This window comes from Raphanus sativus, chromosome 7, assembly GCF_000801105.2.
Source record: "Raphanus sativus cultivar WK10039 chromosome 7, ASM80110v3, whole genome shotgun sequence".
Classification (NCBI taxonomy): domain Eukaryota; kingdom Viridiplantae; phylum Streptophyta; class Magnoliopsida; order Brassicales; family Brassicaceae; genus Raphanus; species Raphanus sativus.
Window position 1 is genome coordinate 10,930,950 of NC_079517.1, and position 14,810 is coordinate 10,945,759.

The 14,810-nt window shown below is 37.6% G+C and overlaps 3 protein-coding genes across 3 annotated transcripts; all 3 read left to right on the plus strand.

Annotated features, from left to right (window-relative positions):
- Positions 1-6,893: 6,893 nt before the first annotated feature.
- On the plus strand, positions 6,894-8,303 carry LOC108816747 (transcription factor MYB105-like). The gene is given in 4 exon segments (XM_056990617.1): positions 6,894-7,006; positions 7,008-7,324; positions 7,393-7,761; positions 7,867-8,303. Coding segments are annotated over 4 exon segments (987 nt in total). The 5' UTR covers positions 6,894-6,908; the 3' UTR covers positions 8,070-8,303.
- A 420-nt stretch (positions 8,304-8,723) lies between these two features.
- LOC130497645 (glutathione S-transferase T3-like) lies at positions 8,724-11,117 on the plus strand. Its single transcript, XM_056990610.1, has 2 exons — positions 8,724-9,176; positions 9,502-11,117. Exon 2 carries the CDS (start codon positions 10,061-10,063, stop codon positions 10,958-10,960), a length of 900 nt encoding a protein of 299 aa, XP_056846590.1. The 5' UTR covers positions 8,724-9,176; positions 9,502-10,060; the 3' UTR covers positions 10,961-11,117.
- A 1,088-nt stretch (positions 11,118-12,205) lies between these two features.
- Positions 12,206-13,349, plus strand: LOC108815360 (uncharacterized). Its single transcript, XM_056991337.1, has 2 exons — positions 12,206-13,192; positions 13,281-13,349. Exons 1-2 carry the CDS (start codon positions 12,206-12,208, stop codon positions 13,347-13,349), a joined length of 1,056 nt encoding a protein of 351 aa, XP_056847317.1.
- Positions 13,350-14,810: the final 1,461 nt, after the last annotated feature.

Genomic DNA, 14,810 nt, shown 5'->3' on the forward strand with positions numbered 1-14,810 from the left:
AAACAAAAATAATAGAAAATATACATATTGTTAGCAAATCTTAATTATTTAAATTCATTAATTGCGATATATATTTTAGTCACATTAGATAATTCCGTAGATTTTATTTAAAGAAAGAATAAATAATAAATTTCAATTTGATAAATGAATGGTCTATAATGAACATACTATATATTATAATATTTTCCCTAGCATAAGCAAAGTTATCATTTCAATTACGTGACAACTAAGCAGAGCACTTTTTATTTAGTACAAACTACATGTTATAACTTTTTAAATATTCTCCTTTAATATATAGGGGAATATGACGTGATGAATAATATTTCAGCGGAAACTCTTTAACTACGTGATGAATAATAATATTGTAGCGGAAATCTCAAAACCATGTAGAATAGTTTCAACATCCATTTTTTCAACATGGTTTTTCTATTTCTATATTTTTCATCATATTCTCTTTTTTCCACCTAATTTATTCAACATCATTTTTATTTTTAATCTCTATAATAGTTTGTTTTAAAAAATTCAACAATCTACCTTACCATTTTTAATTTATATTTGGAAGTTTTTCAAAAACAACTTAAAATTTCAAGTCGACTCTAAAATCAACTTATTTTGTCATTACTATTCACCCATGAAATTTTTAAACCCTCCTTACATTTTCGAAATATTTACAACATTGTCATTATTATTTAATTTTTCAATTATTCCGAAAATGACAAAAATTCAGTTACACCTAAAACATTTGTTTTTATTTACAACAATGTCCGACCACCATGAACTGCCATTTTAAGCTCCTAAAAGCTCAAGAATTCAATTTCTAACCAATTTTCTCATTTTGAACCAACAAAACTCAATTTCCTCTCATTTTCTCTCAGTTTTCAGGTAGAGAGGTTAGTGAAAGGATAGCGAAGTGTGTTTAAGAAAAGTGATTGTGGTTACAAGAGACAGAGACTGTCAAATCACATGTTGCCAGTTAGTTATGACTACTTCATTTGTTTAGATTCACCCTTAATAGTATTCCCACTTTCTTTATAAAGCCATGGAAACAACTCGATGTATATTGTCATTGTCAATGGCATTTAAGTGATTTAAGTGAAAATTTGTAAAAGAAAAAAAAGTGAAAAAACAAAGATCCATAGAAGCCGGGAAAAGGAAAGTGGAGAGACCATAAAGAGAATGAGCTTAGGTTTCTATTATCCTATATATGTATTTGTATAGTTTCATCTTTGTATACGTGTATAGGGAGATTGTATAGAGTATAAATACAGTAGTTTGTACATACATTTTGATTAATGAGAATGGGTTAACTTTACTCATATGGTATCAGAGCGATATGAGCTCGTTCTCTAACTGACACTTCCGCCGTCTTCACTCACCGTAACCGTTTTTTTTTTCCTCCGCCGTCTTCTCGGATCTTTCCGATCATCTCTCTGCCGTCTTCGATTCGCTTCTCTCATCGTTCCCTGTGCAATCTCAGCTCAACTTCAGATCGTCTTTGACATCGGAGCTCGAGATCCATATCAATGGGGAAACGAAACTGCAAATCGAAGTATCGTCGCTCTTCGCCGGATCTTCCGGAATCTCAATCACCGACTTCTCCGATGACTCGTGATAGACCTTCTGGATCTAATCAACGTCGCGATGTCACCGAATCTCCTGACCTCACTCGATCTGTTCATCCTCCATCTGTGGCTCGCTTTGAGGTATCCGATTCACCTGATAACCTTCACTCTCCCTATCATCTACTTAACTCCGATCATCCTGGACTAGTTCTAGTTGCGGAACCTTTAGATGGTAGCAATTATGGTGTTTGGATCATCGCGATGACCACTAGTCTTGAGGCTAAGAACAAATTAGGATTCGTTGATGGTTCCATTGTTAAGCCTTCTGAAGATGATCCTTACTTTCGAATCTGGTGTCGATGCAATAGTATGATCAAGTCTTGGTTGTTGAATAGTGTGACTAAACAGATCTACACGAGTATCCTTTACTTCAAGAATGCTTCGGATATTTGGGCAGATCTTCACACACGCTATCACAAATCTAATCTTCCAAGACTGTACAAGCTTCGTCATCAACTTCATTCCTTCAAGCAAGGCAGCTTGGATCTCTCCTCATATCATACGAAGACTCAGTCATTGTGGGAGGAACTCTCTAGTCTTCAAAGTGCTAATCACACTATTGAAGATCTTATCACAGAACGGGAGACCAATCGCATCATTGATTTCCTTATGGGACTCAATGATAACTACGAGAACATACGTAGCAGGATTCTTATGAAGAAAGTTCTTCCTAGTTTCTCTGAAGTCTTCAATCTTCTGGATCAAGATGACAGTCATCGTGCTGCTCACACTCAGACTTCAACTTTGGAAGCTCCTGCTGCTTTTCAGGTCTCTCAGTCTAATGATCAGAACTCAGCTAAACCTTCTTCTGGTGGTTATCAGCGAAGGGATAGACCATATTGTACATTCTGTCACCGTCCTGGTCATGTTATTGATCGGTGCTACAAGAAACATGGCTATCCTAATAGCATGAAACCTACGCCAAAGAGTGATACGCTGACTAACACTCCGTCTGCAAATGCTGCTATTGTTGATACATCTCCAGCTGGTGATTTGAATGCTACAGATTTATCTTCAACACAGATCCAACAGCTAGTATCTTTCCTCAGCAGCAAACTCCAGACTCCAGCGAATCATCCCACTCCAGAAGTTCACTCTGTCTCAGTTTCCCTTCCTTCTTCTTCCAGTGTCTGTCCTATCTCCGGTAATTTTCATCCCTCTATTCATTGTTCTCTTACCGGTAGTGATAAACCCTATGTCTGCTCAATGACGAATAATACAACTCCTATGAATGCTTGGGTGATAGATTCAGGGGCAACCAATCATATAACTCATCAAAGAGCTTCTTTCATCTCTTTTAAACCCCTCCCTAACACCACTGTTTCTTTACCAAATGGAGTTCTGGTTAGCATTGTCGGCATAGGAACCATAGCACTGGGTAGAGACTTAGTTTTAGACGATGTTCTCTATATCCCACAATTCAAGTTTAACCTCCTAAGTGTTAGCTGTCTTACTAAAGCCTTACACTGTAGAGTTTGGTTTGACGAATCTTCTTGTGGTATTCAGGATCCTACTCGGGAATCAATGATTGGAATGGGTAGAGAGGTGGCAAATCTTTACTTCCTGGATATAGAGTCGTTATCAACTCAAGGTACCCTTCAAAATGTCTTTGTAGCTGCTGTTTCAAGCCTAGACTTGTGGCATAAGAGATTAGGACACCCATCTATGTCCAAATTAGAATCTATGCAACCTGTTTTAGCATTTCCTAAGCAGCCTAATAATGTTGATACTCATTGTAAGATTTGCCATTTATCAAAACAAAAACATCTCCCTTTTGTATCGCATAACAACATTAGTAAAAACCCCTTTGAGCTTATCCATATCGATACTTGGGGTCCCTTTGCTACTCCCACTCACGATGGTTTTAGGTACTTCCTCACTATCGTTGATGATGCTTCTAGAGCCACTTGGGTTTACCTTCTTAAGAAGAAGTCTGATGTTCTTACAATCTTCCCGGGTTTTATAGAAATGGTAGAGACCCAATTCAATAGGAAGATAAAGGGTGTTAGGTCTGACAATGCTCCAGAACTCAAATTCTCTTCTCTTTATAAATCCAAAGGCATTCTCTCTTTTCATTCTTGCCCTGAAACTCCACAACAAAATTCAGTTGTGGAGCGTAAGCACCAACACATTCTTAATGTGGCTCGGGCTCTTCTCTATCAATCTCATCTCCCATTACCCTATTGGGGTGACTGCATTCTAACCGCAGTTCACTTGATCAACCGTCTCCCTGCTCCCATTCTAACCAACAAAAGTCCCTTTGAAGTTCTCACTACTAAAACCCCTGATTATGATCTTCTTAGAGCTTTTGGTTGCCTCTGTTACGCTTCCACCTCCCCTAAAGGCAGACGTAAATTTGATCCTCGAGCTCGTGCATGCGTTTTCCTTGGTTATCCTTCGGGAACCAAAGGTTATAAACTTCTTGACCTCGAGAGCAATTCCATATCTGTCTCTCGACATGTCATCTTTCATGAAGAGCTCTTTCCTCTAGTTAGTACTGATCTTCCTCTCTCATCTTCTCTCTTCTTTCAAGATCAGTTACTAACAAAAGCTCCTGTGCAAGTCAATGTTCCTGATGTTGAGACTTCTTCTCATACATCGTCTGTAGATATCTCGCCCACTGCGGATACTACGATTGATGCTGAACCTTCTGTTCTACCATCACACAGGAGACTTAAAAAGCCTGCTTACCTTCAAGATTACTATTGCAATGCAATAGGATCTTCGACCCTTCATGAAATCTCCTCTGTGCTTTCATATGATAAAGTATCCCCACTTTATCTCTCTTTCTTAGTGTCTATCGATAAAGTCAAAGAACCCTTAACCTATGCTGAGGCAAAGAGACTTCTGGTGTGGGATGATCCAATGGATGAGGAGATTGATGCTTTGGAAGGCACTGGCACGTGGACTATTTGCACATTACCACCTGATAAGACTCCCATCGGTTGCAAATGGGTATTCAAGGTGAAATTCAACGCAGATGGGACAGTGGAACGATATAAAGCTCGTCTAGTAGCTAAAGGCTACACTCAACAGGAAGGAGTTGATTATCATGATACCTTCTCCCCTGTTGTAAAGCTCACCACTGTTAAGCTTCTCCTCGGTCTTGCAGCGATACATAATTTTTCTCTTCATCAACTCGACATTTCCAACGCTTTTCTCAATGGCGACCTTGATGAAGAGATCTACATGCGTCTTCCTCCTGGCTACGCACAGAGAAAGGGGGACAAGCTTCCTCCTAATGCTGTTTGTAAGCTTGAGAAATCCCTCTATGGTCTTAAGCAAGCCTCGCGACAGTGGTTTCTCAAATTCTCAACCACTCTTATTTCTCTGGGCTTTACTCAAACACATTCAGATCATACGTGTTTTCTCAAACTTATTGAAGGTCTCTTTCTCTGTGTGATTGTCTATGTTGACGATATCATCATCTGCAGCAATAATGATTCTGAAGTTACTCTGTTAACGACTCAGCTGCAGTCTCACTTTAAGCTTCGTGACTTGGGTCATCTCAAGTACTTCTTAGGTCTTGAGATTGCTCGGTCTACTGATGGAATTCATGTTTGTCAACGAAAGTATGCCCTTGATTTACTTGATGATACGGGTTTACTTGGTTGCAAACCATCTAGCATTCCTATGGATCCTTCCATCAAGCTTCACTTTGAACCTCCAAAAGGTACCCGTGATGATCTCGTTGATGCTGCAGCTTATCGTCGATTGGTTGGTCGCTTGATGTACTTACAGATCACACGACCTGACATCACGTTTGCTGTTAACAAACTGAGTCAGTACTCTTCTGCTCCTCGCAAAAGTCATCATAAAGCTCTGCTCAAGGTTCTTCACTACATTAAGGGAACTATTGGCCAGGGTTTATTCTATTCTTCAACCGCAGAAATGCAGATTCAAGCTTTTGCAGATGCTGATTGGGGCTCGTGTCAAGACTCACGACGTTCAACTTCAGGCTTCTGCATCTTCATCGGTTCTTCTCTTATCTCATGGAAATCGAAGAAGCAGAAGGTTGTCTCCAAGAGCTCTGCTGAAGCTGAATATCGCAGTCTTTCTCTTGCTACTGATGAACTGTTTTGGTTGACTAATTTCCTCACTGAGCTTCGTATTCCGTTGGCCAAGCAGACACTGCTTTTCTGTGACAATTCTGCTGCTATACATATTGCTCATAACTCGGTGTTTCATGAACGCACCAAGAACCTTGAGATGGATTGTCACAGTGTCCGTGAGCGATTGATTGCAGGTTTATTCAAGCTTCTACATGTGAGGACAGATTTACAGTTGGCTGATCCCTTTACTAAACCGATGTACCCTGCACCGTTTAAGAGGTTGTTGGGCAAGATGGGTCTTCTCAACATTTTCGTCCCATCTTGAGGGGGACTATTATCCTATATATGTATTTGTATAGTTTCATCTTTGTATACGTGTATAGGGAGATTGTATAGAGTATAAATACAGTAGTTTGTACATACATTTTGATTAATGAGAATGGGTTAACTTTACTCATAGTTTCTTCGAAGTGTCTCTTTCTTGCTCCTCACACGTGAGATGAAACTAACTGTTTTCTACATTGACTACACTTTAAATAAACTAGAGATCAGAATAATGTATTGTAAACCATTTTGGTTTACAATACATTTTGACCAGCAAGCAATCATAGTAGTAAGTAACTACTAACATTAATTTTTCGTTAGAAACAACAAAAAAAAACAAGGAAAGTTTAGCTAAAAAGCGGTTTACGGATGTTTAACAACTTTCCGTATCTCTTTCACTTTCCCAAACACATCTTATTTTCAATCTCCTTACGGTTTCACATGTTTGGCTATCAAATCAGTTCGTGATAGTCCATAAACTTTTTAATAGTTGCCTAATAACATTTTATCAGAAAACACGGTCACAACATATACATACACGCAGATAGCTTAGAGCCGTACGTCATAATATCACAAAAACATCAAATAGTAAGAAATAAAAATCAAATATTCCTTCTGTTTTTTTTGTAAGATGTTTTAGCATAAACACACGAATTAAAAAAAAATTACTTTTAATGAAACCGCTTGATCATAACAAAAAAGTAAGAAAAAATACTTAATCATTGCTATTCTAAATAAATAAGACAAAAACTACATATTGACTTTTAATATTTTAATCAATTGTTTTAATATTTTTGCATAGAAAGTTTCAAAACATCATACAAATTATTGAAACAAAATTATCTTCTAAAACATTATACAAAAAGAAACCGAGGAGGTAGTATTTAATATCACCACACCTTTTCCCCCTATGAGGATGGAGATACATCCTGCTGACGTGTCATTTCTCTCCATTACACCTCGGTTCCTGTCTTCTTCTTCCTAATAGGTCATCGCTAACCAACAACATGTCTGAAGACCATCGCCGTTGGATGGATCAGATTGCCTCATGTGACTATTTCTCTTTTGACTTTAGCAGCTATCAGCATAGTGGTCACTATTATGCAAGTCATAGAGAAGAAGAGATTAAAAATCCTAATCAAAGTAATAACGGCAACTGCAGCAAAAAAGAGACAAGAGTCTGTGGAAACTTTAGACACTCGTCAAAAGCTTCGGCGGCGAGAGGACATTGGAGACCGGCTGAAGATGCTAAGCTGAAAGAACTAGTCGCCCTCTACGGCCCACAAAACTGGAACCTCATCGCCGAAAAGCTCCAAGGAAGATCCGGTAAGTAAAATACTCTCTTTATAATCAAGATTCAAGTTCTTGATGTTTATGGTGTTAATGTTTGGCAGGGAAAAGTTGTAGGCTTAGATGGTTTAACCAACTAGACCCCAGGATAAACAGGAGAACCTTTAGTGAGGAAGAAGAGGAGATGCTAATGCAAGCTCATAATCTTTATGGGAACAAATGGGCGATGATAGCAAGGCTTTTCCCTGGAAGGACTGATAATTCTGTGAAGAACCATTGGCATGTTATAATGGCTCGCAAGTTTAGAGAACAATCTTCAGTTTACCGCAGGAGGAAAACGCTGATTCCTCTTAAGCCACTCGTTAACCCTAGTCCCCTCTCTTGCAATGGTTTTGACCCGACTAGGTCAGATATGATCCACCTTGTTAGTAATGACCAGAACCACCTTATGTTACCAATTCCTTGCTTCCCAGGTTTGAGATTGTCCTTTGTTTCCTTAATTTGGTTTGGTTTAAACTTTTTTTTATCCTTAAGTGCATGCGGTTTTGTATATATTCCTTTTGTTTTGTAACGTTTAGGTTATGCTCATGAAAATGAGAGTCCGTTGATGTTGGGAATGCTTCAAAACCAAATGATGGTGGACGACTACTCTGCACGGACACGAGAGGCTACTACATTCGATTTTTTAAACCAAACCGAGAAGTGTGAGATGCTTGGTGACGGCATGAATGAGCAGAAGAAACCACACTTTATCGACTTTCTTGGTTTGGGGACAGCGTGATCATCATCATGAACAAGAGCGTGATTAGGTTAGTTAGCAAAAAGTCTGAGATGATCAGAGTCTATTCAATGTAGTTTTGTTGCGTTACCTAATATATTAATTGTTGTCCTTATGACTAGTCCCATCCCATGCAACATTCTTAAAGTCGTGTTAGTTAGTTACGCACGTACCACTCTTTGGTGATTTAATGATTATGCCAAATTGTCTCACTTTCAAAAGTAAAGATGTTTTAAATTACAGAAATGTACCGCCTTATAGTTCTAACTAACTCTACAATTTATACGAAAATGTCGCATTCCATCATTAAATGTGGGGTAAGAGTAACAACATGTTTCGTATATGAAGGGGAAGGTGACATATGCTAAAGAAGGGACGATGATGTGGAACTAAAGAAGCGACAAAAAGGAAAGTAACAGAGAGATCTGAGATAGAGAAGTCAAGTTAAAGAGAATAATGTACGTTTGTATTTATTTGGAGTATGCAGAAAATTTACAATACCATGCGATATTGATGAGGTCACAACTTACAAGATTCAGGCTCAAATTGTGCAACAAAAATATTCAAACAGCTACTCTTAATTATTTCTCACACCAATTGCATCTTTTTTGTTCCCTCCAAGCAAAAACATTTTCTCCTTCCATTGACTCTTACTTAGACCAACATTAACGGTGGTTCTAAAGTATGTCCTTAGCGTTAAAGTGATTAAAAATAAATGCAATTAATCGGTAAATTAGTGCGACGTCCTTAGCGTAGATACATTTGAGCGCGTCCTTACGTGCAACGTGTCGTATCCGGAGTGGCCGATGAGCTTTCGTGAGGGGAGTCTGAAAAATGGATCGACATTTTCATTTCTTGGTCTGTTTCGTTCTCAACGAGGGCGATTGAAAAGGCGATTTCGACGGATATCCTCATCTCGTCTCTGCCGGTTCTCTCGACGGATCTCTCGACGGATATCCTCATCTCGTCTCTGCCGGTTCTCTCGGTGGTTCTCTCGACGGTTCTCTCGACGGATCTCTCGGTGGTTCAAGCGACGGTTCAGTCGGCGGTTCAATCGACGGTTCACTCGGCGGTTCTCCTCTCTCTTCTCTGCGATTCGAAAGTTAAAGGGTAAGTGTTCCTCCTCCGTATCTGGTTCAATCGATTTGCATGTATTTGGTTATTGTTTTCGATCTACTCCGTATCTGGTTCAATCGACTTGCATGTATTGTTGTAGCGTTTGTCTTATTAATAGACTGATAGCTTTTTGACTAGAATCTGATAGCATTTTTTAGTCGTTGATTTGCTTGGCTTGGTTTGCTAGTTCGTGTTCTGTTTTTAGTTGTGTTATTAATCTGTTAGCAATCCGAATGGAGACGATCCTCCTTATTTTTAAGTAGTTGGTGTTCTGTTTTTATAAACTGAAATGTGTTTGTTTTGATTCTGAGGTTATTAGGTGAGGTGAGGCGAGGATCATCTACAACCCTATTTCAAAGCTGCTGAGGCGAGGATCATCTACAATAAGACAGACAACCAAACCATTTCGTCCAGAGCTCTAGGTAATTAACTTTCTATTCAGGTCCCAAGTGATGTAGTTGGTATATAAGTCGTGTAGGCATGTAGTTATGTAGTTAATCTCTAGTTTGATTGCAACCAAAGCGTTTAGACTTGAACTCGTTAACTTGAAATTTGTCTCTAGTTTGATTGGAACCAAAGCGTTTAGACTTGAAGTAATGTGTATTAACTGAGTTGAAGTTAATGTCTCTTGGTAGTTATATGTCATGTTATGGCTGTGTAATGTGTATTAACTGAGTTGTACTTTTGTAGTTAGGTCATTATGATTGTCTTAGTTAATTTTTTCTTTCACTCTTCTCTGCTTTAACTCACTCATCTCCCTTCTTAATGCTATTTAACCATCTTGCCAGAAACGATTTTATCACCATCATCTTCTTTCTCTCTTCTCTTCTTTCGTTCAGTCCTCTCTCTTCTTTATTCTCCTTTCACATCTCTCTTCTATGGATCCAAGGACACCGTATAGCCAGTCTGCTGGTTATATGGGCCTTCTTCAAAGTCAAGAAGGAAGTCTTCATCATGACAACTCTCCTTATGAGAGTTATCATTCTGGATCTTCGCAGATCCCTCTGTTCAGTTCACAACAAAGCGAGGCTCCAACTCCACCTACAGACAGTCCCGTGGAGCGTGCAAAGAGACATAAATGGACCCCAGTGGAGGACGAGATGCTGATCAGTGCCTGGTTAAACACTTCTAAAGACCCTATTACCAGCAATTACCAAAAGTCGGGGACATTCTGGAAACGAGTAGGGGATAGTTTCTTCGAAGCTCTGAATGGTGGACCTGGTGGTGACACATCCGCGCATCGGAATTACAAGCAGAGGTGGCACAAAATAAATGATCTTGTCAACAAGTTTTGTGGTGCATATGCGGCTGCGGAGAGAAGAATTACTAGTGGTCAGCATGAGAATGATGTTCTGAAGGTGGCCCACGACATATACTTCGCTGATCAGGGCTATAAATTCACACTTGAACATGCGTGGTGCGTGTTGAGGTATGAGCAGAAATGGGTTAACCTCAACCCCACTAAATCTTCTGGAGGTTCTAAGAGGAAGGCAGATTCAGAAACTTCAACCACAAGTGAAAGTGTAAAGGCTGGTGAGGATGCTCAGACAAGACCTGAAGGTGTAAAGGCTGCAAAAGCAAGACGCAGTGCAATGGGTAAGGGGAAGTCTGTTGCTGACTATACAGCGGTTTGGGAGATGAGGAAGGAAGATTTGGAGAAGAAAGAAAAACTGACAAAGTTTGCCATCTTAGACAGTCTGATAGCCAAATCCAAAACCACCACACTCACTCAGGCTGAAGAAGTAGCCAAAGAGAAGCTCCTCGCGGAGTATTTCTAGATATTAAGTTGTTTGGTTCGTTTGTATGCTTTTTATGTGATCGGTCTCTATATTAAGTTGTATGTTTTGTTTGTATGCTTCCTGGTTGTTTTTAATTAAGCATAGGTTTGTATCATTAATCATAAGTTTGTATGTTTTTAACGTTATCATAAGTTTGCCTTACTCGTTTAGATTGCTCGTTTTTAAAGTTTATTTGCTCGTTTTTAAAGTTTACTTGCTCGTTACAGGTTTTATTACACATGGGGCGTTACAGCTACAGCCAACCTTCCCAGTCTGGTACTTTTGGTGGGGATGGCTCAGACAGTGACTACAACGAATTTGAAGCTCTGATACAGGAAGACCAAGCCCAGTTAGAGGCCGAGAACCGTCAGTTTGTGTACCCTCCCCAGCCTGAAGTAGAATTCGGGTTTCCGCAGACTTGCTATTGTGGGAGTCAACCTCAGATTCGGACGTCTTATAGTAGAACCGATCCTGGACGCAGATACTACACATGCGACAATGTTGCTGATGGAGAGTGTCACGTTTGGAAGTGGTGGGACGAGGCTGTCATGGAAGAGATGAGAGCCAGGGACAGACACACACAGCAGTTAGCCGAGAAGGTTGATTCTCTCGGCTTGTTGAGTGACTTTGACACTGATCAGAAGCTTCTTAGACTGGAGAACATGTTGTGTGAGTTGGCTAAGAACAAATCAAACTCTAGCTTTGATTTTATTGTTGCTGTTATGGTTATGGTCGTGATTTTCATAGGTCTCGTCCTCATCTTTATGTAATGTTTGTGTAATGTTTTATGTTGCAAACTCTATGTATTATGTGAAACTCTTTTTATGTTGCAATGACTCTTGTATCTTTTTATGACCATCTTTTTATGATTCTTGTAATGGAAACTCTAGGTATTATGTGATAATGTGTAATGTTTTAATCACTCTTGTAATGTTTTATGACATCTATTGTGGTGGTCACGAGAAGTGATAAGCAAATGTGTCACAAGACAAACAATATAAGACAAACAATACAATTCAACCATCTCGTGAGTCTTAGTCTTTTATTTGTCTTCAACCATCTCGTGACTCAAGTGTAAGGAAAAGGTCAGAAGACAAAGAAAATACAATCACAAGATGTAATAAGCAAAAGTGTCACAAGACAAACAATATACTACTCCTTGAGCCTATAAATATGGAAAACATATTCCCGTAAAATGCACAACTTCTCTACTTCTCAGAAATAAAAACATTTTTTTCTTAATTTATGGCATCTTCTTCCAATTCTTCCAATTATCATTACCACCACAAAGATGATGAATCAATTTTCGATTCTATGTTTGAAGATTTCTTAGAACTTCCAGAAATCATTCCAGAACCGAAAGAGCGAAAAAAACGTATCTTTATTGAGAGAAACCGAGAAGAAGGTCACAATAATCTTTGGAATGATTATTTTAGCGAGACTCCCACTTACCCGCACCACATGTTCCGGAGGCGGTTTCGAATGAACCAGACATTGTTCTTGCGAATAGTTCATAGTCTCTCCCAAGAATTTGAGTACTTTCAACAAACACAAGATGCTGCTGGACGGTCTAGCCTATCTCCACTTCAAAAGTGTACCGCAGCTATTCGTCAAATGGCGTATGGTGTTGGGGCTGACATCGTTGACGAATATGTCAGACTAGCTGAAACAACTGCAAGAAATTGTTTGTTCCAATTTACCGCCGGAATTATCCACTTGTTTGGCGGTCAATACCTAAGAGATCCTACGCCCGAGGATCTGGAAAAATTACTATATATTGGAGAACAACGTGGTTTTCCAGGTATGATTGGAAGCATCGACTGTATGCATTGGGAGTGGAAGAATTGTCCGGCCGCTTGGAAAGGAATGTATTCACGAGGACACGAAAAACCAACAATTGTGTTGGAGGCGGTAGCTTCTCAAGACCTCTGGATATGGCACGCTTTTTTTGGAGCTCCAGGTACTTTGAACGATCTTAATATTCTTGATCGATCACCTGTTTTTGATGAAATAATTAACGGAAACGCTCCCGAAGTCAATTTCCATGTCAACGGAAGGGAATACGGTTTGGCTTACTATCTTGCCGATGGTATTTATCCGAAATGGGCTACTTTTATTCAATCTATCCGACTCCCACAAGGACAAAAACAGTCTTTATTTGCCACAACGCAAGAATCCGTGCGAAAGGATGTTGAGCGTGCCTTCGGAGTCCTCCAAGCTAGATTTGCGATTGTTAGAAATCCATCTAAATTATGGGATAAAAACAAAATAGGAAATATTATGAAAGCATGTATCATACTTCATAATATGATTGTTGAAGATGAACGAGGTTCCTACCTTCACGCTACAGAATTTCAACAACAAGAAGATGTCGATCCCACTTTTGTAGTCAAACGGACTACAAACCTCCGTACTACACTAGGTCGTCGAGCAGAAGTTCGAGATACTCCAGGCCATTATCAATTAAAAGAAGATTTGGTTGAACATATATGGGCTAAGTTGGAGATATACCGAATCACAACAATAATTAAGTTTATTTGAATTTCAATATAATGTTTGTTTTTTTATCTTGTATTTTTTTTTTTTTCAACTTTGTAACTTCTCATGTTTTTCTCTATGTTTTCTATTTTTTTTTAATTAAAATAATTAATTTAATTTTCTAAGGACTTTACAAAGTCCTACCAATAATCAAATATTTTCAAATGTCCTTAATATTTGTCCACACCAAAAATAACATTAAACTACTCTAAGGACAAATATTAGTAGTACCGTTAATGTTGCTCTATGCGTCTCATCAACCCAATGTCTCCCACATGTCCCCTTCTCTATCTACTCATTATTTTTGTACAAATGTGTAAAACAGATTTCCAAATAAATAAATTTAGTTTCATTCATTCATTATACATTCTATTATATGCATATTTTTATGGGTTATTTTGGGCAACAGTTTGATGTGTTATATTTTTACTAGAAAGAGGGATGTTAAATCCGGACTTGGTCTATTTTTATTTATTTTTCAGTATTTCGTTATTTCGTTTTTTTAAATAATAATTAACTATCCTATTAAATCTAATATCTACTACTTGATTTAGTTCAGTTTATATACTCTTGATTTTTGGCTTAATTGGGTTTACCAAAAATATAACTATATTTTTGTCTTTTATAATATTTTTGTTTATATGATTAAAACTCTGATTTAATAAAACATAAAAAGTATTTTCGGTACTCTAATTTTAAAATAGAACTAGATCTTGACCCGCCCAACCGGGCGGGTATTTATTTTAAGCTTTTAGTTTTTTATTTATAAATGATATATTTGTAATATTTAAACATAAATTTATATTGAAAATTAACATTTGTAGTTATAATAAAAATTAAAAGTTTAAAAAAATATTTGATATAAATTTAAAATTACTAATAAAATAATATAGAGATGGGTCATAATATTTTCCAATTCTAAAATCTTAGCATTCTTAATAACAAATAAAATTATTTATAAATAAATAAAATATATAAACATATTTGAAATTAAAAATAATTTGTTAAAAAAAAATCTTACGCCATTGTTGTTTATTTCTATAGTTTGACCCGTGTCTGTATAAAATATTTGCTTTCACTTCAATTTTTTTCTTTCTTCTAATGATAATATATATATATATATATATAATATATATAATATATATATATATGTGTTGTGTGTGTGTGTGTGTGTGTGTAAATTAATATGTATTTACATAATTGTTAGTATAACATTTTAAACAAATTTTTTATTTATTACTTTAAATAATTATTTTATGTGATTTTAATCGTCTATTTATATCACAGTGTATCATATAAAAATCTAATATTT